Genomic DNA, 27,146 nt, shown 5'->3' with positions numbered 1-27,146 from the left:
TCTGTCTTGTTATTCTACTCCCTCGTGTTAATCCATTATTCATGGAGTATGTTGAAAGGAAAACTGTGGACTCTCTTGAAGTTAATGAAAGTCTCATCAGTATCTGAAAGCAGTTCTTAATCAATGTTTAATCTATTCAACACCCACATTTTTTAGGTTACATTGCTAAAGATAATGTCTCTTGTCATTAAAGATTCATGAGGAAAGCAGAAGAATTCTTTTACTGTTGGCTCTTCATATTTCCATGAAGGTGTGTTCGTGTGTACTGAGAACATTGCAAGTCCAGTTAGACTAACCTTCATCTAGACCCAATGCAGGGATCTCGCCTGCCTTGGGCCTCCCCTGATTTAGTTGTCTGACCCTTACCCCCGTATAGGGCACTGGGGGATGGACTTAATTTTCCTTACATAATCAAGGCTTCCCATGGCCAGTAATGAAGATGTAATACCCTTATTAGGGGCAATGAGGCTTGCCCCTTCATCAAATAGCTCCACCGGGTCCCCAACCCCAGGCTCTCCTTTGACCATGACTCCTAATACAAACTACTACCCACTCCTCAATGCCTACTAGTGCATTACCCATCCAGCCGAGACTCAATCTCCAGGAGACATTCCTACCCTCCCACCTTCCTCAAATTCATCAACTCTACCCCCACAAGCTTCTTCAAGCACCCCATCCTCCCTTATTACTACCTTAAGCCTTATTCTCCATAATAATCCCTCTTCCACCACCACCAACCCTACAAATATCTTAAGTACTCTGTTTAGCCCAACTAAATGGGACCGATTTTTTGTGATCCCTTCTACAGCTCCTTACTCAGGCAACACTTTTCTTTCAACAATATCTCCAAAAACAAGTGGGCAGAGTCCCTTTCAATACCAGACGTGATCATTTCCGTCTTGTAACAGTCAGATCAGAAACTGAATCTATAGCACTATCCAATCTAACTGATCATTCTGGCATCCCCATTCCTGCAGAACCTCATCCAATCCTTAATAATTGTACTGGAACTGTCTCTCTCCCCCAGCAAACTGCCCAGTCGATACCAAAGATTGGTCAGACAGTGGAGAAGACTTATTAGAATGCCTCAAAGACCAAGACGTGAAATCAGTACATTGCTGCACCATTCCTCCTAGAAGTCAATGAAAGAAACCAATCAACATTGCCAAAATTACTTTCCGTACACATAACCTTCCCTTACGTTGTTCGACCATACCAACCCCCACCCCTTCAATGTCAAAAGTGTTGGCGCTTTGGACATCCTGCCAAACACAGCCGTTCCACAGCCTGATGCCATCTGTGTGCCCAACCAGGTCATAACAGATCAAACTGTTCTGCACAAACACGTACATGTGCTAACTGCGGTGGCCCCCATAATGTATTTTACACAGGCTGTCCCACTTACAAGTTTGAATCTGAGGTAGCAACTCTCAGATAATACAAAAATGGTCTCACTTTACGTGAAGCCAGACAGGAAGCACGTCAACAAGGTTTCTCTCATACTCCCTACTCTAGTAATGTTGCTCGCTCTGCCCCTTCCCCTTCACTTCAAGATGTCCCTACACCCTCCCCTATACCTACTTCCCCACTTCCACTTCTACATTCTGCCTCCCCAAGTCAAATTCTTTTGCCACTCTAAATCCAGACACCCCAATCTCAACCACAGCTCAAATCACAATATAGCCCCAACACCATCCCCTCTCCCTCCCCGCACTACCTTTACCTTTACTCCTCAGACACCAGTCTCCTCTTCCCCCCCTCATAAGAAACCTTTGTCCCACAAAACTCTCCAACCAACTCCACTGCAAAAAATATGGAAGATATTCAAAACTATATGCTTGAGAGACAAAATTCCATAACTCATGCTCCCTCCACACATGAAGTGATTGCGGAGATCCATACCCCTCCTACTCATATTCCCCCTACACCCCTTCCTCCTAGCCCCTCAATTCCATCCACCACCGATATCCATCCCCTTGACATCCATCCCCCTCTTATTCATAGCACCCCTACACCCCTTTCTCCTAATCCTTCCCAAGACAACACATCCCCTTCAACTTAACTATCCATTCTTCCGATATCCATCCTCCTACAACTAATATTCCCCCCACAACATTTCCTCCTACTCCTTCCCAACACAACCCACCCCCTTCAACTCTAACTATATGTACATTTTCCCTCCCTCCATCCCCTCTCTCCTTTCCACTCCCTCCCGGATACACACGTGAATCACTCATGTCACAACAATGCCCTTCCCCAGATCCCCTACCTCCTGATATCCCTCCTTTACACCCCATAGCTCCCGCCCCCCCAGATTCCCCTGCACGTAGAGGCGCTTTCACTCATAAAATAACTAAGATATAGCTCTCCTACAATGGAATATTCGTGGTTTCCGTTCTCACAGACCAGACCTATGTTATATCCTTGCTTACAACCTGTTCTTTTTCCTCAGACGCATAAATATCCTTCACTTGATCTAATCCCCTTACCAAAACCACCATAACCCATTCCCTCATCAACTCCTTTACCCATCTCCAACCTTTCAATATTACTTTAGATAGATGACGTATAACAATTATCACCTGCCATCACCTTTTACTATACTTTCCTATAGTGCTATATGACCTTTGATGTCTAGCACATTTATTTCTCTTTTAACCATTAACCATTAACCATTGCCTACTTCTATCTTGTCTGTTTACTACTACTACTACATATAACAGTGACTATAGTTTAAATTACACAAAATAATGGGGGTTTTAAATTTTAAATCTACTGATCAAAATCTTTATGAAAGTCTTGTCCCAGGAGTGGAAGTGAAGCTAATATAAGCTGCATGGTAAACTTGTAAATAATATATGGTGTTTGTAATATTATTTATTCTTCAAGAAGCTGCCTAATAATTGCCTATTCTATACTCAATAAAAATCAGAATATAACATAACATTTCCCAGAACACTTATCAGGGCAAATACAAAATAAAAAACAGTTGCATTAAACATGTAATTTAACATAGTACATGAATAAATTTCAAATTCAGTATTCAACAATCAATTGTATAAATTAATATTGATTAAAAACACATAAAATATATGTGCATTAATAACACAAAAGTGAAAATAAGATCTAAAAAGTGAGCAAAACTTTTCATCAATAAATTGCAAGTGTAGATTTTCTCAAATATCTACCATATCATTCAAATTTCATATAAACAGTTGAGTTCACACAGTTTTCACAGCCAGCATGCTAACATATTATATACAGTATGTTTGGCTTTTTTAGTGTGTCAGGATAAGCAGCACATAATACTGTCCTTGAAAAGCGAGGGAATGCCAACACAAGTGGATAGACAATTATATAAGAGGACTACTAGAGGGGTATTTAGCCTTAGAGTAGATATTCCAGCCAAAGTACACATTGCATTTGGGAAGTTCCAAGCATGAAAAAAATATATAAATAAAAATTGTGTTCCTCAACACAACAGGGGAAGGGTGAATATCTCTAATGCGAGAGAGAGACAAAGGGTGTATAATCTGAGATTCCATAAACTAGAGGGACTGCTTCTCGGGGTTCATTGTGTGGCTTTCCTGTCATGCGTCCATTATGTACTTGAAGGTTAGGATACATTAATTACGTACCAATATTCAGATACAATTGGCAGATCACCATTAAAAAAATCTTCACAAGAATGTCAATTAGAAGGAAAAAAAAAAATGCTCTTTGGACTAGATTAAATGAAAAAAAATTAATTCACTGTTGTAACAATCCTTAGATTATTGTTGTGAACGTCAATATATATAGTATATAACATATATCTTATATAATATATATATGTATATATATTTTCCAGTATATGCTAGTAATGTAAATCTAGACTATTTACTTTCTATCCTTTGGAGTTAAGCCTAACCCATCACATTCTATAAATATGCAGTCACTCTCCTTATCTTCTGTGATGGTAAACTTCACCTATAAGAGAAAAAATAAATCCATAGCTGAGTATATATATCATCAAAGAATCACATATAACCTCAAGATAAACAACAAAATAACAGAAATAATACAGAAATAGTACTCTAATTACCTTAGTCATTAACTCCGCAACATGTATAGCTGTCTTGGTGTGGTCTGTTAAGGGCCCAGTACGTATAATGGATTTGCCTTTCGCTAAAGCCATGTATAGTATAACCTTGGACAAACAGGAAATCAAAGTCAATTAAGAACAGTGCTATTCTTTTGATATTATTTATTTATTCACAAGCTGACTTATTACATATTGTTCTTACAATACAGTACTTACCTTACTATGTTATCAACCTATTTGTAATTTCATTTGTCTATTGTATTTTTTCTTGTGAAATCTGTTCATCACAAATATCTACATACCTGATCCTGAGCATGGCTATCCAGACATGCCTTCCTTTTGATGCAATCTAAGATTTCTTTGGCTGCTTTCTCCCCATCCTGTTCTGCAGGTTTGCCCTTCTTACCCAGACTGGAACCACCAAGGATGCAACCGCTAGTTGTCTCAGCCCACAAGCTACATTGAAAGACATAAAAACAGTTAATCTTGTGCAGGGATATCCAAATTAAATTCTGTAGTACAGTTGAAAATAAAAGTCTCTAAAACAACTCTACAAATATCAATCTTACTCTAACCTTAAATTTCTAAATGTCTAAATGCTGAACTATTCGAATTGGTTATCTTACACAATGCCAGAGCCACTTCCAACAGCTGTCTCAGGATGTTCTTGGATTCGGTCAACACGAATTTTAACTCCTTGAGGGAGATTCTCATACAGAAGGTTTTCTGCAGCATCTGCCATTTTGTGTGCAACCTAAAAGGAGTTTTAGAGTAAGTAGGCAACCATTTTTCATACCAGTATCACTATTTTCTTTGCATTAATATGTTTGGACTTTTAATATTTTGAAGATTAGTTAAAATAAAGCACCCAAGTATTAGTAAAATTAGAAGATAAATGGTAAGTCAACCTCTACTCGGGCACTTCTTCCTAAATTATTTAGATATTCAAAATTTACTTCATTTTACATTTCCCCTCACACATAGTACACTTAATTAGATGATATATATGTAAGGTATACTGACTCGTATAGGGAGAACTCCAGCTACATAAGCTTTGCCATAAACTGATATGACTTCACCAAAGTCAGTAAAATCTGCGGCAATCAGACCTTGTCGGGCCGGTTTCACTTCTAAGGATACCTCTCCTCTTCCTTGAGGATAGAATCCCCTGAAACATAAGCATTATCCTTCATTACTTACAAAAACTAATATATTTCTTAAAGACATACCATTTGCATTTTAGCCCTGCTAAATTATTACCAATCCATTATGTCGCCAGTTCAATAATATATACATGAAAATGGGCCTTTTATAAATACTTATCATAAATATTTATATATCTTTATAAATCTGAACTTTTAGCTTAATTTTGAATAGCCATTCTTACTTTCCTGTCAAAAGACATTACACTTAAAGGTGCAAAATTAATTGCATAAAAAACTACTCTATATTGTCTATTACAACTAATCTAACAATAATCACATGTTTTGTATGGTATTACTACTCTTTTCCAATCAACAATAAAACTAATCACATTGCCAATATTTCTATATTTCTTAATTCACAAATTACATTGTACTCTCCTCATCATGATCACAAGTTTTGCCTTCAACCATGAAAGTATCAGGCACTACCCATAGTCTTAAACATTCTCTGTGTTGAGCGGAGGAGTGAACTTAACAATTCTTGGATACCTAAAAGACTAAACGTTTATAACCAAACAAGAGTAAAATCCTATACACTGCAAAACTTTCTTCATGTGAACAAAAATTACCACATATTGCAGTACCTCTAAAACAGGCTTAGCCAATAACCTTTGTTTTCACCTCTTTTTCTTTTCTCAAAACAGTACCTTCTATGGAGGAAGAGCCGGAAGTCTGCACCAAACCAGGCACTAACTTTTCTGAATACCTGGAGAGAATGCATTAATAAATTTTGTGCCATTTCACATTCACTGTTTTTTTTTTCTTATTATTATTATTTCCTAATACTGAATTTTACTTTGATTGTTTATATCAACTTTTCACATCAAAGAATATTTTGTTTCTGTCTTAGAAATGATGTTTTATCATACTGGGGGATGGGGGGCAGTAAAATAAATACTAAGAGAATTTTAGGGATTAGGTCTTGTCAACAAGAACAGAAAATAATATTTAACAAAGTCTTTTGAAAATTGTTGGAATCTATATACTTTCTTCAAATAAATGAGCATGATATTCATATTGAAGAAGAGGAAAAAATAACAACAGATGTATTCTTTTTGACAAATCCCTTACCATTTCTTTGAAAACAGTATCTTTGAATAAATATATGAACTATTTACATAAATAAATAAACACATGCACTTTTTAACTACTAATCTACACGTTTTGCTTACATGTATAGTGTAGTCAACTTGTGGCGCCATTTCTGCGTTGGTTCCGCCAGACAAGGTCAGATAGGTTGGGCTGCTGGCGTACAGTGCACATGGCAAGGCAGCTTGTATTAACAGACTCACACTCCTACAATGGAAATAAGTGGGATATCAACCATTTAAAATTCAGAACTATCTAATACTTACTATTCTGTTCCTAGTCAATTTTAACTTTAGGGATCTGGGAAAAGTTAAAATAATTTTCAAATATTTTGAAATGGCTTCTTTTGTTACAATGTGAAATTTGTCAACAGTTCCGCAAACTGATTGAAAATGATTAAAGAAATATTAATTTCCATAAGATTATTTCTAATCTCTAAACACTATTTTTAACACAATCGAAATTTTCACTATGTCACTAAGTTACATTATTATCAATATTAAAATAAAATACAAACAAACTTACCCAGCAGTCTGAGTATCGGCTACATATTTACCGCCCGAAATATGACCCGGGTAAAAGCTGATCTCCATCGACCCGATCTCCCCTCCTTCCAGACGGCCATTGCTTGTGTCCCTCACCAGCTGTAACCCTTAGGTCATTGCTCAAATAAGTAACTTGTAAACATTTTTTCTCTATAATTTATATTCAGTACCCTAAAATTGTAAGTTATACAAAACAGCCTCCATAAATAATTAACATAGCTATTACTTTTTCCTATATTTAATCTAGATATCAATGGTTATGACCAGCTTTATTTCAATTTTTTCCTCCATTATATTTAACCCCTAAATTGTTTATGTGAAGAATTTCTAAAACTCTTTTAAAACCTAAACTTGTTAATTAATTCTCATCTATACTATTTTCCACTCTTATTCAAAGGTCCCAGAAAAATATATATACATAAAATATTCACATATTTTTGGACATGCACACTTTTGGATAATGTTAACAATAAAGTTTTTTTTTTTTTTAATAAATGCAAAATTTGAAATATATGCTACATGTATAAATCTAAAATTTCCTTGGAAAAATCTGCATCATAAGACCCTAAAAACATTTTCCTATATGTAATAAGTGTTATCATTTTCTATAATACCATACCTGTTAAGTGCTGTGGCCGCAAACCAGGATTAGGTCTTCCTGCTCGGATCTTTGTGACTGTTATAGGAAGCTTTCGCACAGAGCTCAGGGCCAGTCCCATGCGCAGAATCTGGCCACCCTAACAGGAGATGAATATAATAAAAAATCCTGATAAATGTGAAAACTATGAGATATTTCTAAATGTATATAAAAATATGCTATTGTATGAACTACAACTACAGAATTTTAAGTAATGATAAATATTAAATATGTCTGTATTACAGGATGCCTTTATAATTATGACATAATCTTACCTTTGTTTAAAATACAGGATATAATTCAAAATTACATTAATAAAGAAAGGCAGCACAATCTACAATAAAAAATAAATAAATAAATAAATAAATAAATAAACAAATAAATAAAGGAATTCATAAAATGGAAAAAGATTCCACATAAATGTGCAAACAGATGCCTGCGCAAGTGATGCACACCCCCAAACATGCATACGCGCCAACAGAGAATAGGCCTACGGAAATGAATGAAAGATTGAATAAAATACCAAATAAATACAATTTTCTGGTAGCAGTTTATTGCAAAATTAAATGTTGCATCAAACCAAAATTATCATTCAAAATCTTGTAACAGACATATAGATATCAAGAGGTACTAAAATCAAGATTTAGTTTGTGTAGATATTTCTAACCTATATTTTAGCCTAGATAAATATTTTATGAGATTTTTTTTTTCTTTCTTTTTTGTAACTATAATGGAATACAAACTATCTGAAAACAAGGAAAGTGGCCCAGAAAAAAAAATATATAAAGATATATATATAAAAATAATAATGCCCTCCGCTATTCCTGCAACATATCTTGAGCTCTGGCAGGGGCCAATAAACTCCTACTATGCTTAATCTAAGACGGTAAAGCTTGGGATCTGTTCTTTATTTGTCAAAAATTGCTGCTTGAGACTGGTTCTTTATTTGCTGATAAACTGCCGCTTGGGACTGGTTCTCTGACTACCGATAAATTGCCATTTAGGACTGCTTCTTTATTTGCCAATAAATTGACACTTAGGATTGCTTCTTTATTTGTCAATAAACTGTTGCTTAGGACTGCTTCTTTCATGGTAATAGATTGTCAGGGAGGTTGTCAAGCTTTACCCTACTAGACAGTATATAATGGATGTCCGTTAGTCTTTGTCAGAGTCCAAACAGGCTTGTTGCAGACATAAAGGCATCTTCTAAATTTTCATCACACAGTAAGTAGTGGGTAAGTCCCAATATAAAAATAAATGTGGATAAATCATGGATATATCTTAACAATAGTCATTATAATAATGAAAAGACAGTATTTTTTTGTGCTCTATCTTTACTTCAATTTACACAAGAAATGCCACAAATAAAAAGGGTCTCAAATTTAATCAAAGTAACCATTCCATACACCATTTAAAATGGAAACCTGCTTATCATCCATTAAAAATTCACCATGAGAAGAAGTTCTCAAAAAAGAAACATAATGCAGATCTGATAATGGTATTGGCAATGCTATATTAGAAATTCCCAATTACTTTTACAATTTACATTTACAATCCAATAACCACTTTGAAACTAAAAACAATAACAAGAATTAAATGAGACCGAGAAAAAATAATAAATAAATAAACATGGCAAACATCGCATAAAAATAAGAAAGGGTTGTAACATTGTAAGCCACCATGCAGAATGTCATAGATCCTTTAAATATTTGTTAACCCCATTGAGAACAGTAGAGAGAGAGATAAGAAAGAAAAGAAAAAGAAAAAAGGATCCAAAAATCACACTTAGAATATCATGAAATGAAGGAATCTGTATGAATTTGGTCAATAAAACCATTCATTGGTGTCAGGAAAATTTTTAACCTCTTTATTTTGAGCCATTTTTTTTCTGTCTCCTTAAACATACAGCAATTTACTTTATACCAATTGAAGGAGCATTCTTTGAACTGTTTAAAAGTATCAAGAGAACCATTTGTTTATGGAGGAGACAAAAAGTGATTGCAGTTGAAGAAATCTTTTTATTTTTGTGAAAATTTGCCATTATATATATTTTTTTACCAAATATTTTTTAATATTTGCTTGCAAGCATGGCCTCAAAGAGTTCATAAAAAGCCCAAAAGTTTTATAAGATCTGGTATTTGAAACTTCCTGAGTACCAAGGCCAAATCATTCACAGAATAGTGTTAAAGAAGCCACTTCAATGTACTTGAGATATCTGAAGTTGAATCATCCTCTTCAACAAGTCAATCAAGAATAGGTGTCTTAAAAACTTCTAAGCTATTGTTTTTTTGTTTTTGTTTTTTGCCCCAAAAACACAGCATTCTAAAGCTTTATAAAATTTCTTATGCTTATGTAATGTTAGACAGTGCAGTGGTCACATTTAAGCTGCCATTTGCAGCAGCTGTAGGAACTGAATATAGCCTTCTTTGAAATGGGAAAGTCACTGCTGATCAGTCTGTAGATGATCTTGAAAAGGCCAATTCAATGACAGAACACCTGTGAGAAATGTTGAGTTTCCAGTGTTCTGGGTTATTTTAAAGTGTCAACGAAGAATAATTAGACTATAGTAACCATGCCAGGTTAATATCTGGGCCCATCAAGAGCTCCAAATGCCGAAAAATGTTATTAAAATCGAAGCAATCCAGACAGAAGAAATATGCGAATGAAAGCTTAACGTTTCCAGATCTAAAGGTATTTGGTTTATCATTTTATGGTGTGAATGCAGCTTTATCTCGCTGTGCATACCAAGGTGAAGAGAATGTGTCCCAGGGGTGTTGGGAGGCTCTGCCCCCCCCCATCAACCCAGGCACGCCTAGTCATGACAACTTAAATTGTTAGATCAGGCTGGTTTGTTGGTCAATATGTTTTTTGGGGGTTCTAACATGTGAATTCCTGTAGAGTTTTGCCAAAAGGTGGGTTGGGCTCCTGTAAAGTTTTTGAATATTGGCGCATCAGTCCGTAGAATTTCCAAAATGGCTGTTACGTCCGTAGAATTTCAAAGGTGGCAGTTACATCAGTAGAGTTTCATTGGCCGATTTTAAGTGTTTTATGCATTTTTGAGCTTTATTCTTCTTATTTCAGCCTGTTTTACCCCATAATTTCCGTGATATACTTCTTGCCCTCCCCTGTTAACGGAACTATCAAATGGTACTTGATCTCCTGATCGATTCATTCGCAGAATAAACAACAAAGAGAATTGATGAAATCATTGTATTTCCTGCCGAAAAACATTATTTTTTTTTTACTTAGTCTCTGGGGGGATGCTTTGATATCAGTGACAATTACCCTGTACCCTGCATCCAATAGTTATATATTCTATAATAAAGAGAAACTTTTCAACAAACCGTTTTGCTTTGTCAGATGATTTAGACCATGATACCAGTTTTGTCTATGAAATAACAGTTACTAAAAATCATGGCTTTCATCAACAACATTGAATATTTCCCTTATGATATCATAAAGCAGATTTCAGCATTGATGCAAACTAGACTTTCTTTGCAACAAGTCAAGGCAAATCATAAAGTGACAGAATAGGGGAAACAGTCAAGAGATTGACAACCTGACAAGAAACTATTGTCTGAGCAAATTCTCACTGTTTCAAGTGTGTGTACATTCTGCCAAGAGAACATTTCAAACGTCAGATTTTTGTTTATCACGAAAGAAGGAATGAGTGGTGTTCATAGAAAGTTGCAAAGCAGATTTGATCCACGACATACATTACCTGGGACCAGGAGCTACCACTTCTTTGAGCCACAAACATTGTGTCATTGCTTACAAGTGAATATCTGAAGATGATGCTTTTGCAGGCACATTTAACAATACTTGGAAACCTCAAAAAATGCATTTCTCAGAAGATAATAAGCTTAAATGACTATGAAAGATGGAATAATGCACAGGCCGCATTGAAATGATGAATATATAACCACTCCAAAAGGGATTTGAACTCCCACCGCTGTTGCCTGAAATAATCTGCCAGATTAAGGCACCCATAACTGTCACTGACTGGATATAAAATAATACTGAAGTTGATTTAAAACAAATATGTAATATTTTTACTATGGCAAACTGAAAGGTAATTTGGGTATTTGTTACAGAGTGATGCACCCTCCCACAGACTAAGTCGAAAAATTTGATGTTTTTCTGCAGGAAATCCAATAATTTCATTGATTTCCGGTGTTGTTTTTTGTGGAAATGAATCGTTCGGGAGATCGAGTACGATTGCTCCATCAACGATCTTGATTTGATGGAGGGGAGGGCATAAAGTATATCAGGGAAATTAAGGGGTAAAACAGGCTGAAATAAGAAGAATACAGCTCAAAAATGCATAAAACACTTAAAATCGGCCAATGAAACTCTACAGATGTAACCGCCATCTTTGAAATTCTACGGGCTGACGCACCAGAATTAAAAAATCCAAAGGGATCCCAACCCACCTTTCGGCAAAACTCTACAGGGAAAATCACATGTTCCAAACCCCCTAACAATACATATTGACCAATAAACCAGGTGATGGGGGGCTCTGCACCCCAACACCCCCCAGGGCACATTCTCTTCACCTCGGTATGTACGGCAAGATACAGCTGCATTCACAACACAAAATGATAAACAAAATACCTTTAAATCTGCGGCCATCAAACTTTCGTTCGCTTCCTTCTACCATCTGGATTGCTTCGATTTTAATAACTTTTTGGGCATTTGGAGCTCTTGGTGGGCCCATATATTAAACTGGGATCATTACTGAAGTCTATTTTATCTTCTTTGTCACTGTATAGTCTTTAGAATAACCTAGAATGAACACAACACTGGAAACGCAACATTTCTTACCAGCGTTCCACCTCGAAATGAGCGGGCTGGCCAGGTATCAACCTGGCAGCAGGCGAAAGGAGTTGTGAAATGCACAATGCGCACGATTCTAAATAAGGCTATAAATCAATCTTAAAACATGTAAATGAAGTATAATAATATTAATAAAATACTTTAAGAGCATGAATGTGCAACATTATACAGTGATAAGTAGCCAAATATTGTTTTGACAAGTGCATAGTAACACTGGTACTACTTAGGCCATCGCAGTAAGGTGTTCATGGGTCAGTATTGTGTTTTTCTTTGCAAGGTAAGCATGCTGATGGACTTGGAATTTGAAAGGCAAGCGCGCATTATATTTTCATCATTTACCAGTAAATATGGGGCCGCTGCAGTTTAAACTATGCTCTATTCCACTCTATTTCATCCGCTCTATAAGATGGCGGTGTCCATTTCCCTCTATCTACGTGCTTCGGTGTCTTCAACCTATACTGTAATTTGTTATTCACCTTAAAGTAAAGTCATCACTTCAGTCACTCTGACTGTACCTTTTAAATGCTATTTAAATCCAAAAGTAGTTAGGATATCTATGGCATCAGGCTTTTATAAAACTGTTCTGTGAATGATTTGAAGTCTTGATACTCAGAAAGTTTCAAATGCCAGATCTTCTAAAACTGTTGGACTCTCTATGAACTTTTGAGGCCATGCTTGCAAACAAATATTTCAAAATAATTAGTAACAATTTATGTACAATGGCAAATTTTTACAAAAATCAAGAGTTTTTCAATAATTTTTTATCTCCTCCATAAACAAATGATTCTTTTGGCATTTTTAAACAGTTCAAAGAATGTTCCTTCAATTGGTATAAAGTAAATTGCTGTATGTTTAAGGAGACATAGAAAAAAATTGGCTCAAAATGAAGAGATTAAAAATTTCCTGACACCAATGAATGGAATCATTGATCAAATTCATGCAGATAGCTTCATTTCAAGAAATTCTAAGTGTGATTTTAGGATTCCTCAGGATCAATAGGTGCAGTTTACTAATTATCATTCATATGTGAAGTATGAAATTAATTTAAAATGCCCCAGATGTCCCAGCGAGTGAAACGGGTGGTGTCAGAGCCTAAAATAAGGTAATTTTTGTTTATCTGTAAATATAAAACCGCTCGAGATATTAATCACAATCTTTTTTTTTTTTTTTTTACTGTTCTTAATGGAGTTAACAAATAGGCAAGGGTTATAGAAACAGATACATTTCTACACAAATATGTTTTTTCTTGGAGGCACGGATCCGGTTTCCCATCCCATCCTATCCTATCCTATCCTACCCTAACTCTAACCAAACCAATTCAGGTCTTCTTTGGCAGTACTCGGCTGCATTCGACAACCTCGATCTCGATTCGAGGAAGTGTTCCGGTTATCCATCTCTACAGAAAGATTTTCTGCAGATAGAGAAACGGATCTGTTTCCACACAATGATTTTCGGGCTAAGTGGCACATATTTTTCCATTTCTATAACCACTTTGTTACAAATATTCAAAAGATCAATGACATTTTACATGGTGGGTTACATGTGGTTAAAAAATCTAATGATTTGATATGGAATGACACGAAGGGAAATCTAAGGTAAGTTGCAAAGCATGGTGCAAAACATAGCTTTGAATTAATTATATCACTAGTCCTTATGGATGACAACTAAAGTGAAAAAAAACAGACAACCAAACCACGCCCACTGACAATTTGCAAAAAACAAACAAAAATGTGGCAGGACAATATAAGTAGAAAACGAAAACAAACAAAACACGAGAACTATATAATCCCCATGAAAAAGGAAGTTTACAATCATATTACACATACCGGTATCAATCATTTTCAACCGTAAACAAGATCATTTTCCAAACTACACATGGGATTGACGGACCGTAAGAATTTACAAAAATAAAAACAAAAAATAAGGAATACTTGACGAAATATCTGTTTGTAAAGACTGGCAAACACAAATACAAATGCACAAACACATACAAGACATACTTAACTTTTCTTAATTCATATTTTTCATAAATCAAAAAATACTTACACCTTCCAAAAAGCTTCCATCGATAGCAATGGGTTCAACCGCCGCCATTTTTAGCAGGGATAATAAACGCACGATAACTAATTCAAATTACTCCCGAAGAGATAAGAATACGAGTCCGGTGATACAAGGCCACGTGTAGGAGTTCCTGTCGCCGTCGTGTCCGGAGGGAGACTGGCTGTGGGAGGAGCGTGACGTCACTTTATGTCTGGTTTGGTCATCTGTCAACAGAGAATATATACGTATAGTCTTTGATCTGTCAACACATGACAAGAGGTGGCTAAATAGTTTTATATGTCTGGTTTAGTCATCAGTTAAAAATGTCAAGAGGTGGCTAAATAGTTTATATGTCTGATTTAGTCTTCTGTTAAAAATGTCAAGAGGTAGCTAAATAATTTATATGTCTGATTTGAGCATCTATCAAGACTGTCAATTAGTGGCTCTATAGTTTATAGGCAAGATCCCCAAGATGTGGCTATATAGAGGAATGGAGGCAATGTATGTACCACATTCTCTCAAGGGTAGTTATCGTTACTGTTATTATTACCGTTTTGATAATTGTTCTTATTATCATCATTACTATAATAATAATAATAATAACAATAATAATAATAACTATTGTTATTATCATTCTCATTGTTATCATTAGTATTATTATCATTATTATTATTATTATCATTATTATGACTATTGTTATTATTATCATCATTATGATTATCATTCTTTCTATTTATGTCATTATTATTACTATTGTCATTATTGTTGTTTTTGTTATAATGATAATAATAATTATTATCATCATCATTGTTATTATCGTCATCATTATTATCATCCTTATTATCAACATCATTTCTATTATCATTGCTATTATGTTTGTTGCTGTTGCTATTATTGTTATTATCATTATCATTGCTATCATTATTATCATCATTATTATTGCGACTGTTTTTGTTGCTCTTGTTGCACCACCTTCGAGCAAGGGAAGGTAGTGTTGCATACATGTGGTGGTATTGATGCCTAACATGCATATAAGATGATGATTATTATCATTGTTATTATTATAATCATAATTGTTATTATCATTATTATTATCACTATGATGATTATTATTGTTATTGTTATTTATTGATCATTATTGTTATTATTATTGTTATTAGTATTATTACTTTTATCACTACTGGCATTGCTACTATTATTATTTTCATTATCGTTATTATTTCCATTATTACTATTAATGTCATGATTATTATTGTTATCATTACTATCAAAATCATCATTATTGTTATTATTATTGTTACGGTTATCATTATCATTATATTCATTATTAGTAGTATTACTATCATCATTACCATTATTATTATTATTATTATTATCGTAATCATTATCATCATTACTATCATTATTATCATAATCATCAATAATAATGTTGTCATTATTGTTATGATCATTAATTTGTTCTTATCATTATCATTATTATCATTATCATTATTATCTTTATTATTATCGTTATTATTATTAACATTATCATTATTATCACTATTATCATTATTATTGTCATCATCATTATCATTATAGCTATCATTATCATTGTTGTTAATACTATTATTACTACTCTCTTTATCATTAATGTCATTCATTATAATCATAATTAATGTTATTACAGTTATCAATATTGTCACGGTGAAGTCGTCGCCTTGTCGCGCGGTTAGACATGGTTCTGCCAGCTGTGCCCCACGATCCGGCGTAGGAACTTGTTACAAAGGGCATCGAGACGCAACTCCAGGGCACTAGAAGGATCCTTAGTATACTAGGGAGGGAGAGTAGGATCTCTAGCGTAAGGCTAAGGGGGATGAGGGGTAATAGGTAATTGTTTAATAGGTAGCGTCCGGGTTTCGCTTCCATAGAGCAGAACTGGCAGTAACCTAAGAAGGCCTTGAAGTCAGGCAAGAGAAAGACAGAAAGAAGTGACCAAAAGAGACAAAGACATAGAAGAATTTGATAAAGAGAAAGACACAAAGAAGTGACAAAGAGAGACAAAGACATAGAAGAATAACAGTAAGAGAAAGACACAGAGACAAAATAACGGAGAGAGATAGACGAACGCAACTTAGTCCTTCTGCATAGGTACTGGCACCTCGAAATATTCTTGCTGACCGAGTTCATGTTTCCTGCTGTCAGACCAGTCCGTCTACTGACTTCCTGGTTTGACAGCTCAGAGACATGGACTGCAGTACCAACGTATATGTAGTTCTCTGTGGATTCACTGTCCTAGAAGGAGGCCCAGGAGGAGGCCCAGTAGGAGTAACCCGAGCTGGAGGCCCAGGAGGAGGAACCCGAACTAGAGGCCAAGGAGGAGGAACCCGAGCTGGAGGCCCAGGAGGAGGAACCCGAACTGGAGGCCCAGGAGGAGGAACCTGAACTGGAGGCCCAGGAGGAGGAACCCGAACTGGAGGCCAAGGAGGAGGAACCCGAGCTGGAGGCCCAGGAGGAGGAACCCAAACTGGAGGCCAAGGAGGAGGAACCCGAACTGGAGGCCAAGGAGGAGGAACCCGAGCTGGAGGCCCAGGAGGAGGAACCCGAGCTGGAGGCCCAGGAGGAGGAACCCGAACTGCAGGCCCAGGAGGAGGAACCCGAACTGAAGGCCCAGGAGGAGGAACCCGAGCTGGAGGCCCAGGAGGAGGAACCAGAGCTGGAGGCCCAGGAGGAGGACCCCGTGCTGGAGGCCCAGGAGTGGACCCAGGAGGAGGCCCAGGAGGAGGAACCCGAGCTTTTGGCCCAGGAGGAGGAACCTGAGCTGGAGGCCTAGGAGGAGGAACCTGAGCTGGAGGGCCAGGAGGAGGAACCCGAGCTGGAGGCCCAGGAGGAGGAACTCGAACTGGAGGCCCAGGAGGAGGAACCCGAGCTGGAGGCCCAGGAGGAGGAACCCGAGCTGGAGGCCCAGGAGGAAGAACCCGAGCTGGAGGCCCAGGAGGAGGCCCAGGAGGAGAAACCCGAGCTGGAGGCCCACGAAGAGGCCCAGGAGGAGGAACCCGAGCTGGAGGCCCAGGAGGAGGCCCAGGAGGAGGAACCCGAGCTGGAGGCCCAGGAGGAGGAACCCGAGCTGGAGGCCCAGGAGGAGGAACCCGAGCTGGAGGCCCAGGAGGAGGAACCCGAGCTGGAGGCCCAGGAGGAGGAACCCGAGCTGGAGGCCCAGGAGGAGGAACCCGAGCTGGAGGCCCAGGAGGAGGAACCCGAGCTGGAGGCCCACGAGGAGGCCCAGGAGGAGAAACTCAAGCTGGAGGCCCAGGAGGAGGAACCCGAGCTGGAGGCCCAGGAGGAGGCCCAGGAGGAGGAACCCGAGCTGGAGGCCCAGGAGGAGGAACCCGAGCTGGAGGCCCAGGAGGAGGCCCAGGAGAAGGAACCCGAGCTGGAGGTCCAGGAGGAGGAACCCGAGCTGGAGGCCCAGGAGGAGGAACCCGAGCTGGAGGCCCAGGAGGAGGAACCCGAGCTGGAGGCCCAGGAGGAGGAACCTGAGCTGGAGGGCCAGGAGGAGGAACCCGAACTGGAGGCCCAGGAGGAGGAACCCGAGGTGGAGGCCCAGGAGGAGGAACCCGAGCTGGAGGCCCAGGAGGAGGAACCCGAGCTGGAGGCCCAGGAGGAGGAACCCGAGCTGGAGGCCCAGGAGGAGGAACCCGAGCTGGAGGCCCAGAAGGAGGCCCAGGAGGAACCCAAGCTGGAGGTCCTGGAGGAGGAACCCGAGCTGGAGGCCCAGGAGGAGGAACCCGAGCTGGAGGCCCAGGAGGAGGAACCCGAGCTGGAGGCCCAGGAGGAGGAACCCGAGCTGGAGGCCCAGGAGGAGGCCCAGGAGGAGGAACTCAAGCTGGAGGCCCGGGAGGAGGAACCCGAGCTGGAGGCCCAGGAGGAGGAACCCGAGCTGGAGGCCCTGGAGGTGGAACCCGAGCTGGAGGCCCAGGAGGAGGAACCCGAGCTGGAGGCCTAGGAGGAGGCCCAGGAGGAGGAACTCAAGCTGGAGGCCCAGGAGGAGGAACCCGAGCTGGAGGCCCAGGAGGAGGAACCCGAGCTGGAGGCTCAGGAGGAGGAACCCGAGCTGGAGGCCCAGGAGGAGGAACCCGAGCTGGAGGCCCAGGAGGAGAAACCGAGCTGGAGGCCCAGGAGGAGGAACCCGAGCTGGAGGCCCAGGGGGAGGAACCTGAGCTGGAGGCCCAGGAGGAGGAACCTGAGCTGGAGGCCCATGAGGAAGAATTCGAACTGGAGGCCCAGGAGGAGGAACCCGAGCTGGAGGTCCAGGAGGAGGCCCAGGAGGAGGAACCAGAGCTGGAGGCCCAGGAGGAGGAACCAGAGCTGGAGGCCCAGGAGGAGGAACCCGAGCTGGAGGCCCAGGAGGATGAACCCGAGCTGGAGGCCCAGGAGGAGGAACCCGAGCTGGAGGCCCACGAGGATGAACCCGAGCTGGAGGCTAGGAGGAGGAACCCGAGCTGGAGGCCCAGGAGGAGGAACCAGAGCTGGAGGCTAGGAGGAGGAATCTGAGCTGGAGGCCCAGGAGGAGGAACCCGAGCTGGAGGCCCAGGAGGAGGAACCCGAACTGGAGGCCCAGGAGGAGGAACCCGAGCTGGAGGTCCAGGAGGAGGCCCAGGAGGAGGAACCCGAGCTGGAGGCCCAGGAGGAGGAACCCGAGCTGGAGGCCCAGGAGGAGGAACCAGAGCTGGAGGCTAGGAGGAGGAATCTGAGCTGGAGGCCCAGGAGGAGGCCCAGGAGGAGGAACCCGAGCTGGAGACCCAGGAGGAGGAACCCGAGCTGGAGGCCCAGGAGGAGGAACCCGAGCTGGAGGTCCAGGAGGAGGCCCAGGAGGAGGAACCCGAGCTGGAGGCCCAGGAGGAGGAACCCGAGCTGGAGGCCAAGGAGGAGGAACCAGAGCTGGAGGCCCAGGAGGAGGAACCCGAGCTGGAGGCCCAGGAGGATGAACCCGTGCTGGAGGCTAGGAGGAGGAATCTGAGCTGGAGGCCCAGGAGGAGGAACCAGAGCTGGAGGCTAGGAGGAGGAATCTGAGCTGGAGGTCCAGGAGGAGGCCCAGGAGGAGGAACCCGAGCTGGAGGCCCAGGAGGAGGAACCCGAGCTGGAGGCCCAGGAGGAGGAACCCGAGCTGGAGGCTAGGAGGAGGAATCTGAGCTGTAGGCCCAGGAGGAGGAACCAGAGCTGGAGGCTAGGAGGAGGAATCTGAGCTGGAGGCCCAGGAGGAGGAACCAGAGCTGGAGGCTAGGAGGAGGAATCTGAGCTGGAGGCCCAGGAGGAGGAACCAGAGCTGGAGGCTAGGAGGAGGAATCTGAGCTGGAGGCCCAGGAGGAGGAACCCAAGATGGAGGCCCAGGAGGAGGAACCCGAGCTGGAGGCCCAGGAGGAAGAACCCGAGCTGGATTCCCAGGAGGAGGAACCCGAGCTGGAGGCTCAGGAGGAGGCCCAGGAGGAGGAACCCGTGCTGGGGGCCCAGGAGGAGGAACTCGAACTGGAGGCCCAGGAGGAACCCGAGCTGGAGGCCCAGGAGGAGGAACCCGAGCTGGAGGCCCAGGAGGAGGAACTCATACTGGAGGCCCAGGAGGAGGAACCCGAACTAGAGGCCCAGGAGGAGGAACCCGGGCTGGAGGCCCAGGAGGAGGAACCCGAGCTGCAGGCCCAGGAGGAGGAACCTGAGCTGGAGGCCCAGGAGGAGGAACTCGAACTGGAGGCCCAGGAGGAACCCGAGCTGAAGGCCCAGGAGGAGGAACCTGAGCTGGAGACCCAGGAGGAGGAACCCGAGCTGGAGGTCCAGGAGGAACCCGAGCTGGAGGCCCTGGAAAAGGAACCCGAGCTGGAGGCCCAGGAGGAGGAACCCGAGCTGGAGGAACAGGAGTAACCCGAGCTGGAGGCCCAGGAGGAGGAACCCGAGCTGGAGACCCAGGAGGAGGAACCCTAACTGGAGGCCTAGGAGGAGGAACCCGAGCTGGAGGCCCAGGAGGAGGCCCAGGAGGAACCCAAGCTGGAGGCCCTGGAGGAGGAACCCGAGCTGGAGGCCCAGGAGGAGGCCCAGGAGGAACCCAAGCTGGAGGCCCTGGAGGAGGAACCCGAGCTGGAGGCCCAGGAGGAGGAACCTGAACTGGAGTCCCAGGAGGAGGAACCCGAGCTGGAGGCCCAGGAGGAGGAACCTGAACTGGAGGTCCAGGAGGAGGAACCCGAGCTGGAGGCCCAGGAGGAGGAACCCGAGCTGGAGGCCCAGGAGGAGGAACCTGAACTGGAGGTCCAGGAGGAGGAACCCGAGCTGGAGGCCCAGGAGGAGGAACCCGAGCTGGAGGCCCAGGAGGAGGAACCTGAACTGGAGGCCCAGGAGGAGGAACCCGAGCTGGAGGCCCTGGAGGAGGAACCCGAGCTGGAGGCCCAGGAGGAGGCCCAGGAGGAACCCAAGCTGGAGGCCCTGGAGGAGGAACCCAAGCTGGAGGCCCTGGAGGAGGAACCCGAGCTGGAGGCCCAGGAGGAGTAACCCGAGCTGGAGGCCCAGGAGGAGAAACCGAGCTGGAGGCCCAGGAGGAGGAACCCAAGCTGGAGGCCCTGGAGGAGGAACCCGAGCTGGAGGCCCAGGAGGAGGAACCTGAACTGGAGTCCCAGGAGGAGGAACCCGAACTGGATGCCTAGGAGGAGGAACCCGAACTGGAGGTCCAGGAGGAGGAACCCGAACTGGAGGTCCAGGAGGAGGAACCCGAACTGGAGGTCCAAGAGGAGGAACCCGAACTGGAGGTCCAGGAGGAGGAACCCGAACTGGAGGTCCAGGAGGAGGAACCCGAACTGGAGGTCCAGGAGGAGGAACCCGAACTGGAGGTCCAGGAGGAGGAACCCGAGCTGGAGGCCCTGGAGGAGGAACCTGAGCTGGAGGCCCAGGAGGAGGCCCAGGAGGAACCCAAGCTGGAGGCCCTGGAGGAGGAACCCAAGCTGGAGGCCCTGGAGGAGGAACCCGAGCTGGAGGCCCAGGAGGAGTAACCCGAGCTGGAGGCCCAGGAGGAGAAACCGAGCTGGAGGCCCAGGAGGAGGAACCCGAGCTGGAGGCCCAGGGGGAGGAACCTGAGCTGGAGGCCCAGGAGGAGGAACCTGAGCTGGAGGCCCATGAGGAGGAATTCGAACTGGAGGCCCAGGAGGAGGAACCCGAACTGGAGGCCCAGGAGGAGGAACCCGAGCTGGAGGCCCAGGAGGAGGAACCCGAGCTGGAGGCCCAGGAGGAGGAACCCGAGCTGGAGGCCCAGGAGGATGAACCCGAGCTGGAGGCTAGGAGGAGGAATCTGAGCTGGAGGCCCAGGAGGAGGAACCAGAGCTGGAGGCTAGGAGGAGGAATCTGAGCTGGAGGCCCAGGAGGAGGAACCAGAGCTGGAGGCTAGGAGGAGGAATCTGAGCTGGAGGCCCAGGAGGAGGAACCAGAGCTGGAGGCTAGGAGGAGGAATCTGAGCTGGAGGCCCAGGAGGAGGAACCCAAGATGGAGGCCCAGGAGGAGGAACCCGAGCTGGAGGCCCAGGAGGAAGAACCCGAGCTGGAGGCCCAGGAGGAGGAACCCGAGCTGGAGGCTCAGGAGGAGGCCCAGGAGGAGGAACCCGTGCTGGGGGCCCAGGAGGAGGAACTCGAACTGGAGGCCCAGGAGGAACCCGAGCTGGAGGCCCAGGAGGAGGAACCCGAGCTGGAGGCCCAGGAGGAGGAACTCATACTGGAGGCCCAGGAAGAGGAACCCGAACTAGAGGCCCAGGAGGAGGAACCCGAGCTGGAGGCCCAGGAGGAGGAACCCGAGCTGGAGGCCCAGGAGGAGGAACTCATACTGGAGGCCCAGGAGGAGGAACTCGAACTGGAGGCCCAGGAGGAACCCGAGCTGAAGGCCCAGGAGGAGGAACCTGAGCTGGAGGCCCAGGAGGAGGAACCCGAGCTGGGGGCCCAAGAGGAGGAACCCGAGCTGGAGGCCCAGGAGGAGGAACCCGAGCTGGGGGTCCAGGAGGAACCCGAGCTGGAGGCCCTGGAGAAGGAACCCGAGCTGGAGGCCCAGGAGGAGGCCCAGGAGGAGGAACAGGAGTAACCCGAGCTGGAGGCCCAGGGGGAAGAACCCGAGCTGGAGACCCAGGAGGAGGAACCCGAACTGGAGGCCTAGGAGGAGGAACCCGAGCTGGAGGCCCAGGAGGAGACCCAGGAGGAACCCAAGCTGGAGGCCCTGGAGGAGGAACCCGAGCTGGAGGCCCAGGAGGAGGCCCAGGAGGAACCCAAGCTGGAGGCCCTGGAGGAGGAACCCGAGCTGGAGGCCCAGGAGGAGGAACCTGAACTGGAGTCCCAGGAGGAGGAACCCGAGCTGGAGGCCCAGGAGGAGGAACCCGAGCTGGAGGCCCAGGAGGAGGAACCCGAGCTGGAGGCCCAGGAGGAGGAACCTGAGCTGGAGGCCCAGGAGGAGGAACCCGAGCTGGAGGCCCAGGAGGAGGAACCCAAGCTGGAGGCCCTGGAGGAGGAACCCGAGCTGGAGGCCCAGGAGGAGGAACCTGAACTGGAGTCCCAGGAGGAGGAACCCGAGCTGGAGGCCCAGGAGGAGGAACCTGAACTGGAGGTCCAGGAGGAGGAACCCGAGCTGGAGGCCCAGGAGGAGGAACCCGAGCTGGAGGCCCAGGAGGAGGAACCCGAGGTAGAGGCCCAGGAGGAGGAACTCATACTGGAGGCCCAGGAGGAGGAACCAGAGCTGGAGGCCCAAGAGGAGGAACCCGAGCTGGAGGCCCAGAAGGAGGAACCCGAGCTGGAGGCCCAGGAGGAGGAACCTGAGCTGGAGGCCCAGGAGGAGGAACCCGAGCTGGAGGCCCAGGAGGAGGACTAGGAGGAGGAACCTGAGCTGGAGGCCCAGGAGGAGGAACACGAGCTGGAGGCCCAGGAGGAGGAACCCGAGCTGGAGGCCCAGGAGGAGGAACCCGAGCTGGAGGCCCAGGAGGAGAAACTCGAATTGGAGGCCCAAGAGGAGGCCCAAGAGGAGGAACAGGAGGAGGAACCCGAGCTGGAGGCCCAGGAGGAGGAACCCGAGTTGGAGGCTCAGGAGGAGGCCCAGGAGGAGGAACCCGAGCTGGAGGCCCAGGAGGAGGAACCCGAGCTGGAGGCCCAGGAGGAGGAACTCGAATTGGAGGCCCAAGAGGAGGCCCAAGAGCAGGAACCCGAGCTGGAGGCCCAGGAGGAGGAACCCGAGCTGGAGGCCCAGGAGGAGACCCAGGAGGAGGAACCCGAGCTGGAGGCCCAGGAGGAGGCCCAGGAGGAGGAACCTGAGCTGGAGGCCCAGCTGTGTGTGTGTGCGTGTGTGTAGTAACTTTCTTTCGCTTCCTCGCCTCTTGACTCGTTAATCTCCTCTCTCTGTCTCTCTCTCGCTCTCTTTTTTTCTCTCGATCTTTCTTTTTTTTTCTCTCTCGCTTTTTCCCATTCTCTCTCTCTCTCTCTCTCTCCCTCAGGGATGCAAATGAGCCGTAACAAGCGCCAGAGCGTAAGCATAAAATATTTCGAACACACCTTGTCTTTATTTACACTGAGTTGCGCCATCCTTTACAATTCAACGTGGCAAGCGAGGAGGCTTCTATATGAACGGAGCCATCGGGTTGAGGGGTGAGTGTGTTGTTGTGGTTGCTTTCTTTCTCTCTTTCTCTCTTTCTCTCTCTCTCTCTCTCTCTCTCTCTCTCTCTCTCTCTCTCTCTCTCTCTCTCTCTCTCTCTCTCTCTCTCTCTCTCTCTCTCTCTCTCTCTCTCTCTCTCTCTCTCTCTCTCTCTCTCTCTCTCTGCGACTTTCGATTTCCACACTTTTAGCAATGCATTTTGTTTTTCTTCCAAAGAGGAATTTTTGACGTGGCAACTGCGATCGCACAGCCAGGCGAGTGACTCAGTTGCCGCTACTCGAGTTTTCACACCTTGTCACTAGTTGCCGCAACTGCCCATTATTTATTATGGGCTTTTTGAAGGATCTCTTCTGTAGTTCCTTTTTAGACACCAGTTCCTTGAATGATGGGCAGTTGCTTGAGGCTGCTGTTGCATGAATTGTTTGTGTATGTTGAAAATGCATTGCAATTAATCGGGTGCCATAACTTGTTGCCTTGTGAGAATAGTGCTAAACTACAGTATTATAAAACTAGAAACATACACACATGCATACATACATACATTCACACGCACACACGCACGCATGCGCGCGCGCGCACACACACACACACACACACAGCGCGCGCGCACACGCACACGCACACGCACACACGCACGCACGCACACACACACACACACACACACACACACACACACACACACACACACACACACACACACACACACACACACACACACACACACACACACACACACACACACACACACACACACACACACACACACACACAGGCTCTGTAGCACTATAGAAAGTTGTAGTAGTGAAGAGTAAAAGGGTGATTTAGCTGATGATTAAATGTGCTGCACGTCACAAGTCGTACGGCAGTTTAGGTTAGTATGTCATTGAAAACGGTAAGGAGGGCGTGGGGGGGGGGGGGGAAGAGAGGGTGAGTAAATGGGTTTACGGGTAAGGATCAGCAAAAGGGTGATCAGATATCAGAGTTGCCAAAGGAAAAAGGGCGGGACTCTACATAGATGTCCATGGGCGTATAAATGAGACTTGAGTAATGTCACAGCGCGATAGATACATTTGGCGGGCTAAGAAATTGTTCAGTCTCATTCCTGCTTTAAGTTCTACATCCCTACATCTTTCGTAAATGTAATAGAATACCCTTTCTCTCTCGGTGATTGTATGCTCCCGAGAAAGAGACAGATAGATGGAAATGTACTTTGTCACATATTTTTAGTCTCGCTGTTGAAAATGCTGTAGATTATCCTCAAACGATTCCTGTGCAGAGAAAGAAGTAGCTCTGTACTCTCATGTCTGAGAGTTTTCATTTATTTCTACCTTGTCTATGGTACTCAGTTTCCAATCCCTGAATCTGTAAAAGCCACCCGAGGACTTGGATCACCATTTCTCATATCCAGTTAATTGAATCAATGAACTGAATTTATTATAGTAAGTAATACCACGTTCCTATGATGCCGGCCTATGTAGCTGCTCAAATGATAATGATAATAAAGATACATATTACACAAATAAATTCATTGTTGACCTATACAAAAGCTGACTCTAGGATGGCTTCAAAATATTAAAATCCAGCGCAGTGCAATATAGTGATGAATGATGACTGTCACTGGTCTCTTTGCAACTCTTCAACTGCACTTAATCTAAAATTTCTGCCAGTTCGATTAACTGTGCTTTTATAACAAACGTAATACTAATCGCTGAATTAAGCGAGATTTCCTTGGATGCAGTATTGCACATATAATGACAAAACCTACTAAGAAAAATAAAACGAATGGGACTGCTAAAATATGGTTAGCAAAAAAATAAAAAAATAAAATAAATAAAAAATGATGATAAATAAATTAATAAATAAATAGATAGATAATAAAAGAAAACGAGATTAAAGTCCCGAGAAGTGGAAACCTTTATCTGGTCAACGCAGGGTATGAGTGAGAAACCTGTCCACAGGGAACTAAAATTGAAACCAGAAGCTGCAGAGATGCGGTTTCACAGAAGGATGCTGCGAATACACTCACACACACAGTCACACACGCACACACGCACACACACAGTCGCAAACACAGTCACACACACACTCTCGAGCATATATAACAACTATAATTTTTGAGCGCTATGGCCATCATTTTTTTCTATTATTTATTTATTATTATTATTATTATTTTGAATAGCGGACCCGTCGACATTTACTTCCAAGAAAATGAATAGAAGTAAAAATCGCGTTTTTTTCCTTCAAATTTCCCTTCGATATTATGACGTCCGCGAAAGAAGTAGCAAAAAAATAACAAATAAATAATAATATAAAAAATAAAAAATACAAATCAATTTGCCTATGATTTATTGTGTATGTTATCGTCCCCCCCCCAAAAAAAAAAAATAATATATATATATACATACATATATATATATATATATATATATATATATATATATATATATATATAATATATCTATCGTGAATATGTTTGATTCTGATTTCCAAAATAATAAATTCTGGTTGAAAGGATTCTTTGTGTTTTCATTCAACTCCTCGAAGACTTCTAGTAAGACAGAATTGTATCTCCTCCAGGTGGGGCTGGAAGTGATACATTCCTCTACACGTATTATTTTGGCGCTGGGTATTTATTTATTCATTATTATTATCATCATTATTATTATTATTTTGCCTCTCGTCGACATTTCATTACCACCAGACTTGCTCGCTATTCAAGATAAAAATAATAATAATGCCGAGGCCTACCGTCAGTTATAAGGAGAGGACAATTGAATTTCTCGATACATTAGACGTCACTGATTCTCTTGAAAACCGACGCCTCTGTTGAAGAATAAATGGTGCAAGAACAACAGTGCACGCCAACGTTAGCAGACACTTAGATATAGTTTACAATAAATTATGAGAAAATAAAACACCCAAACAAACATGATACTTTACATTTGACTGATATGTGTATATATATTCCTATTTATCTTCTGTCCATCTATTTATCTGTTTATCTCTCTATCTGTCTATTCATCTATAGATAGAGAGATAGAAGTACATAGATATAAGTATTGATATATTAAGTATTGATTTAT

At 43.7% G+C, this 27,146-nt stretch overlaps 3 protein-coding genes across 4 annotated transcripts; 2 read left to right on the top strand and 1 right to left on the bottom strand.

Annotated features, from left to right (window-relative positions):
• Nucleotides 1-2,989: 2,989 nt before the first annotated feature.
• Nucleotides 2,990-14,717, bottom strand: Rtca (RNA 3'-terminal phosphate cyclase). 2 transcript variants are annotated; one of them, XM_027376082.2, is made up of 10 exons: nucleotides 14,443-14,717; nucleotides 7,543-7,660; nucleotides 6,904-7,030; nucleotides 6,462-6,585; nucleotides 5,937-5,995; nucleotides 5,108-5,252; nucleotides 4,711-4,838; nucleotides 4,387-4,540; nucleotides 4,085-4,189; nucleotides 2,990-3,969 (listed from the first exon to the last, which is right to left on the bottom strand). In XM_027376082.2, the coding sequence occupies exons 1-10, from the start codon at nucleotides 14,488-14,490 to the stop codon at nucleotides 3,880-3,882; spliced, it is 1,098 nt and encodes a 365-aa protein (XP_027231883.1). In that variant the 5' UTR covers nucleotides 14,491-14,717; the 3' UTR covers nucleotides 2,990-3,879. The 2 variants fall into 2 exon arrangements, with proteins under 2 accessions (XP_027231883.1, XP_069999964.1); XM_070143863.1 differs by lacking the exon at nucleotides 14,443-14,717 and adding an exon at nucleotides 14,223-14,312.
• A 1,942-nt stretch (nucleotides 14,718-16,659) lies between these two features.
• LOC138867638 (magnetosome-associated protein MamJ-like) lies at nucleotides 16,660-19,657 on the top strand. The gene is made up of 5 exons (XM_070144150.1): nucleotides 16,660-16,734; nucleotides 17,081-17,239; nucleotides 18,074-18,211; nucleotides 18,598-18,732; nucleotides 19,472-19,657. The coding sequence occupies exons 1-5, from the start codon at nucleotides 16,660-16,662 to the stop codon at nucleotides 19,655-19,657; spliced, it is 693 nt and encodes a 230-aa protein (XP_070000251.1).
• Nucleotides 19,658-19,791: 134 nt separating this feature from the next.
• On the top strand, nucleotides 19,792-24,291 carry LOC138867637 (trichohyalin-like). The gene is made up of 11 exons (XM_070144149.1): nucleotides 19,792-19,917; nucleotides 20,398-20,760; nucleotides 20,794-20,931; nucleotides 21,288-21,425; nucleotides 21,491-21,640; nucleotides 22,111-22,239; nucleotides 22,300-22,449; nucleotides 22,585-22,812; nucleotides 22,900-23,217; nucleotides 23,344-23,655; nucleotides 24,280-24,291. Exons 1-11 carry the CDS (start codon nucleotides 19,792-19,794, stop codon nucleotides 24,289-24,291), a joined length of 2,064 nt encoding a protein of 687 aa, XP_070000250.1.
• Nucleotides 24,292-27,146: the final 2,855 nt, after the last annotated feature.

This window comes from Penaeus vannamei, chromosome 31, assembly GCF_042767895.1.
Source record: "Penaeus vannamei isolate JL-2024 chromosome 31, ASM4276789v1, whole genome shotgun sequence".
NCBI classification, from domain to species: domain Eukaryota; kingdom Metazoa; phylum Arthropoda; class Malacostraca; order Decapoda; family Penaeidae; genus Penaeus; species Penaeus vannamei.
The sequence above is the reverse complement of the archived record's forward strand: the minus strand, read 5'-3'. Positions and strand labels throughout refer to the sequence as shown.

What these genes read in the sequence shown, in the direction of transcription:
- Rtca (XM_027376082.2), bottom strand. Translation starts at nt 14,490, where the DNA reads ATGGCGGCGGTTGAACCCATTGCTATCGATGGAAGCTTTTTGGAAGGT. An exon ending in ATAGCCATGCTCAGGATCAG is followed by an intron (nt 4,190 to 4,386) that starts GTATGTAGATAT and finishes TGTTTGTCCAAG; the next exon opens with GTTATACTATACATGGCTTT. An exon ending in TTGCGGAGTTAATGACTAAG is followed by an intron (nt 3,970 to 4,084) that starts GTAATTAGAGTA and finishes TTTCTCTTATAG; the next exon opens with GTGAAGTTTACCATCACAGA.
- LOC138867638 (XM_070144150.1), top strand. Translation starts at nt 16,660, where the DNA reads ATGGACTGCAGTACCAACGTATATGTAGTTCTCTGTGGATTCACTGTC. An exon ending in AGGAGGAACCCGAGCTGGAG is followed by an intron (nt 18,212 to 18,597) that starts GCCCAGGAGGAG and finishes GCCCAGGAGGAG; the next exon opens with GAACCCGAGCTGGAGGCCCA. An exon ending in AGCTGGAGGTCCAGGAGGAG is followed by an intron (nt 18,733 to 19,471) that starts GCCCAGGAGGAG and finishes GCTGGAGGCTAG; the next exon opens with GAGGAGGAATCTGAGCTGGA.
- LOC138867637 (XM_070144149.1), top strand. Translation starts at nt 19,792, where the DNA reads ATGGAGGCCCAGGAGGAGGAACCCGAGCTGGAGGCCCAGGAGGAAGAA. An exon ending in AGGAGGAACCCGAGCTGGAG is followed by an intron (nt 22,240 to 22,299) that starts GCCCAGGAGGAG and finishes CTGGAGGCCCAG; the next exon opens with GAGGAACCCGAGCTGAAGGC. An exon ending in AGGAGGAACCCGAGCTGGAG is followed by an intron (nt 22,450 to 22,584) that starts GCCCTGGAGAAG and finishes CTGGAGGCCTAG; the next exon opens with GAGGAGGAACCCGAGCTGGA.